Raw genomic sequence first — 4964 nt, 5'->3', positions numbered from 1 at the left:
GTGATAGGACTCTGAAGAAAAGCGACTACTCTTTTAAACACAACTGAAACTTATTTGTCCATTGCATGCCACTTACATTACTGCTAGTTTTTAATGCATAAAAATATCAAGATGATTAAATGTCAGCTATTAAAACAAATCACTGAACAGTATTTGTTAATTTAGGACTGTGTTTAATTTCAAATAGAAAACATGCTTTTTTAAATAAATTATTCACTAATAGGAACCCAGTATCATGAAATCAAAGCAAAAATCAAGTACTGTACATTTTTAATACTGTACATATATTGTTTTGTCATATTTTAGGTATTCATTTCTAGATTGAAAATCATTAGACTGTTTCCTTGATAAACTGAAACTTGAAAAGCCAATATACCTGTGAAAGCAATTTGCATTTAATAAAAAGAGACAATTGAATACAACATATGTACAGATCTGTGGAATTCAATCTATAAACCACATACATTAAACCAAACCATCCCTGCATATTTAACTACAGACCTATTTTGGCAATGTGGAGGTATATCTTTTATCCTGTTGCAAGTCCTAACATGTAAGTAGGAAGCTTCAATATTTGCGTTCATAAAGAAAGTAGCAAACGTTAACCAAAGAACAACTGGATTTTCAAAAAAATTTACATCACAACAAAGTAGTAGTACAGTAAAGTTAGTAAGTATTTTTAATAGCATTCACATTTTTTTAAAAAGTCTCTGAAATGGACCTGTCACTTTTATTGACAGAACATAAATATAAGAAAAAGATCCCTAAAAAGACCAGAATTTTTCCCAAACATAAAGTGCTAAGATGTGTACGAAAGTTGCTTTTTTTTCTTTTTGCCTTTTTTTTTTTTTAATTGATTGAGCAAAGAAAGGTTAACACAAAGGTTAACCACAAATTCAATTGAAATCTTTTAAAAATACCACATGTTCTTGAGCTTCAGCATTCAGATGTTTTAGAAGATTCAGGTTGGTCTTCTAAATTCACTTGCAGTTCACTTTGACATTCTGGCGTCTCACCTTTGACAGCTAAATGGATAACTTTTAGCCATTTCTGTTTTAGTTCCTCATTGTCTGCAGCAAAGCTGTGCACGGACTTAGACTGGGTCAGTTTGAAGCTGTGCGGGAGGTCAGCACTTCTTGGAGTGTCATCTACTGCATAGCCCAGAAGTGGAATTGTAGCCAGAGCTTTAACATCCTAAGAAGGAGAAGTTCTTGATTAAGAACAGACAACTAATCTGCCCGCTACCTCTCGTTTACCGTACAAGTCGGTAAAAACACTTGGGTCTTTCCCTCCATTCCCAAACTATTTTGACTTCTCTTCCTCAGACGTCAGCAACAATGATTACCAAAATCTTTCCTGTTTTTTCTGTACATACCTGGGGAGCACCATACATGTACAGCACAAGAGCTTCCTGTTTAGGTATAACACACCATGCTTTCTGCCAGGGCTTTGATTTTTCCATGTACTGAAGAAAGCTACATATGACACTATTTCCAGAGACTTCTGCAGATTCAATCTAGGAGACAGTATAAAGCATAAAAAGGAAAATGAACTTCTTAAAGACTAAAACCACACAGAACAGAAAAGCTGAAATATATCACCATTCATATAAAATCATAGATAACATCTGCAAAACAGCTTGAGCAGACACCCAAGTAAGTTAAGGTCTGGATTTACGGAGAATATTTATATAATGCATACATAGAATCACAATGTGTACTCCCTGATCACATGTGTAATCTGTTCCTTCTTTCATCAGTAATTGTGGATTACACACTTCTAGATCACTCTAAATGTCATTTTGCCACCACAGCTAGCCTTTCTCTGTATCTTAGTCTTATTTTATTTCTAAGATAATGTCATGTTAGGCATGCAATTGCCACTAACTATCCAATATGAGAACTACTTTATTTTGGCAGTCAAAATATTACGATGGGATCAGATACAAACCCATTTCTAAGAATAACATCAAAATGCAAACACTAATCCTAAAGAAAAGATTAGGTGAATTGCTTAAAATCTGAAGACAGTGTGACATGCTACTTGGGGGATCCTGAGAAGAACAGAAAGAACACAAAATGATTATGTGTTAATATTTCCTTGCATCCATTTTTTTCCTCCCCCAGGAGTGATGCTGTCTGGATGCTGCAACAAGGTCCCAACAACTCTGTTGTCATGAGATCCAGCATGTAGGCAGACATTTCTGAGACACTCTATAGCTCATTCAGCTACCTTAAAAAAAGCCATCATGCCAAGAAACAGCAGTCTCTTAACTATAAGGTAAACTAGTGGAGTCCTATGCTCCTTACTCTTTCTCATTTAAGGGAGTGTAGTCAACCCAACATGGATTACGTACTGTATACAGATTAAAATCTGTATCTTATTTTTGCCTTCTTTTCCTGTTGGTATTTAGCTCAAGGGTCAGTCCTTCTTGACTACATCCCAAGATAAATATATGCCTCGACAAAGTTCGGATGATATTTCTCTAATGTATGTCGGGTATTTTAAAAGGGCCTATAATGAGACATTTAAGAAACGTGAAGGTTAATTGGAATTGTAAGATGCCTATTCCTCGCCCTGATCATAAGAGAAACATAGGTCTTTGTTGTCTGATTGAGAACTTGAATTTTTAGATGTCAAAAGCTGAGAGCAACTTGATGACTTAAAGGTACATTGCATACGCTGATCAAAACAGTATCTAACTACTCAGACTCTGAATAGCAAAATTCTCCCCTGTTTCCCTCTCCTCCATCCCCAGTTCTTTCAGTTTGGGTATGTTTTCAAGAATCATTGTAGTATCAGTGGGTTTTGTTGCCACAACAGCTTAAGTGCAGAAGAAGAAAACTGAAGATTTATAAGAAAAGGTAATGTTTTATCACATTAGCTGATGTAACTGGAAAGAAGCAAACAAGCTAAGGTTCATAATTTCCACTTTAAAAGAAGTTGTAAGAAACAAAGTAGTATTGTAAAAGATGAATGGTGAAACCCAAAATCTATTGGATTGGATGAATTTGGTCCACATACTTCTTACTTCTCAAAGAGCAAATAGCCCTGCAAGAGTGCTACCATTTTTCACCTACTAATGAGCCAAAACTGTTTGCAACTATGCACGTAGAGTATTTTTAAAATGACACACCTCCAAGATTCCTTTCTTCTTCTTTTCTTCACTGTCTGTACAACCAATTATAACATGATAGCAGTCCTTACAGACTTTGTTCAATTTATTGCCATCATATTCGAGATGTGCCTTATAATCAGAACATTTCCAGCAGACCACCTTAGAAACAGAAAACATAATCAAACATATAAAATTATTTAGTATATTATATATATTATATAGTATTTATAAAACTTTATGGAAAGAGAATTTAATTTAAAATTAATATTATTATATCTAATTAGTAATATTTGTTTTACTTATACAGAACAAGAAAGATAATTGCTTGATGATGCTATTATGTCAACAGTAACTTAACTGGAAATAATGTTTTTTTTTCCAAATTTGTACTGCTGCTTCTTAACTAGAAGTGTTATTTACTATTTACCTGGTGGGAACTTTGTACTTCGTATAAAATCACATTAGGCTTTCAATTATCTAGGTTAAAGCTAGGAATAGAATCAGAATATAGCACAAACCATCCTGCAGGAAGAAAATCCTCCAGTTTCTTTAGATACCAACCTGAAAAGGCACACTTACCATTTTGTTTTCTATGTGACGTCAGAAATGTACAACTGAGATGCATTTTTAATGATTAAAAAATTAATAAAATCAGAAATGGTTAATTTTTCAACCTAAGAAATATTAAATTTGTAATTTCAGAATCTGTTAATGAGTACACAGAATATGTAAGCCAATGTCACACTGTCTTTTGTCCTTTCACAAAATATGCAAGAAGATCTGAGAGAAGTTCTTTCATTAGAAATATTTTTCCACAGAAGTGTTCTTTCAGGGGAAAGATATGCCATGCATAAAAATGTGAGTGCAGTTATTTCAAGAAAGAAAGGTATACAAATGGACTTGAACCACTGAAACAGCTGAACAAAATTTTATTGTGGACCAGGGCTCTGCAGTATTAATCTAGATCACTACCTTCACCTAGTATCTCTAGAGAATACTCGTTAAGTATTCCAAATTAGTCACTGCCAGAAAGACACTATGACTGACCCAAATTAATTCCCATGAAAAATGTTTTAAAATTAAAGTGGAAGGAGATGTGATAGAACTGCAAGAGAGGGAAGTAGCTAGGAGTCTAAAAAGGGGGGGAAAAAAGGAAGGGTGTGATCTTAGGATTAAGGGAGGAGTTTTAAGACAGAATGATCTGGAAAAAACACCAGATGACAACTGTATAATCAATAATTCACAGCTTCTGAGAAAGTCTCCAGTATTCTGCAAAGCACAAAAGCAGCGTTGTGAATGCCATAAGCCTTCATACCACGTAAAAACATTAGAAAGAAATCATACAAGATAACCTGTAAAACGAATATTAAACCTGAGCTTGTACTACCACCTGCTGGAGAAAGGCATCGCTGCTGGCTAGCAAGAAAAGCACAGAATGTATGCTCTTCTTTTGTTAACTTCTGAAAATTCTCAAGTCACACCCCTGTTTCACGGTGGCTTTAAAGTGGCATACGCTACCGTAGCATCATACATAGAAAGCAGCAGTAATACTCTCTCCCCATCCTAACCTTCTCTTCACACAAGACACACACAAGTGGAGTACTGTGATTGATGGCTACCAGCTTTTCAAAAGGGATAGGCAAGGAAAGCGAGGTGGTGGGGTGGTCCTCTATGTTAGGGCCAGTTTTGAATGTTTAGAATTTAACAGTGTGAATGACAGTGTTGAGTGTGTTTGGATAAGAATTAAGGGGAAGGCCAACAAGGCAGACATCGTGATGGGAGTTTGCTATAGACTCCCTAATCAGGATGTAGAATCTGATGAAATATTCTATAAGCAGCTGGCAGA

General features: G+C 35.2%; 1 protein-coding gene across 1 annotated transcript in view; it reads right to left on the bottom strand.

Moving 5' to 3' along the window:
- Nucleotides 1-883: 883 nt before the first annotated feature.
- FGD4 (FYVE, RhoGEF and PH domain containing 4) overlaps nucleotides 884-4964 on the bottom strand; it is a 41126-nt gene continuing 37045 nt past the window's right edge. The window contains exons 14-16 of the mRNA XM_009889901.1: nucleotides 3137-3277; nucleotides 1376-1516; nucleotides 884-1194 (exon numbers count right to left, since the gene is read on the bottom strand). Coding sequence (XP_009888203.1) covers nucleotides 937-1194; nucleotides 1376-1516; nucleotides 3137-3277 — 540 coding nt within the window. The 3' untranslated portion in view covers nucleotides 884-936. The remainder of the gene's footprint in view (nucleotides 1195-1375; nucleotides 1517-3136; nucleotides 3278-4964) is intronic.

Source organism: Charadrius vociferus, unplaced genomic scaffold (genome assembly GCF_000708025.1).
Source record: "Charadrius vociferus isolate BGI_N301 unplaced genomic scaffold, ASM70802v2 scaffold1228, whole genome shotgun sequence".
Taxonomy (NCBI): Eukaryota; Metazoa; Chordata; class Aves; order Charadriiformes; family Charadriidae; genus Charadrius; species Charadrius vociferus.
This window is presented reverse-complemented; position numbering and strand designations above follow the sequence as displayed.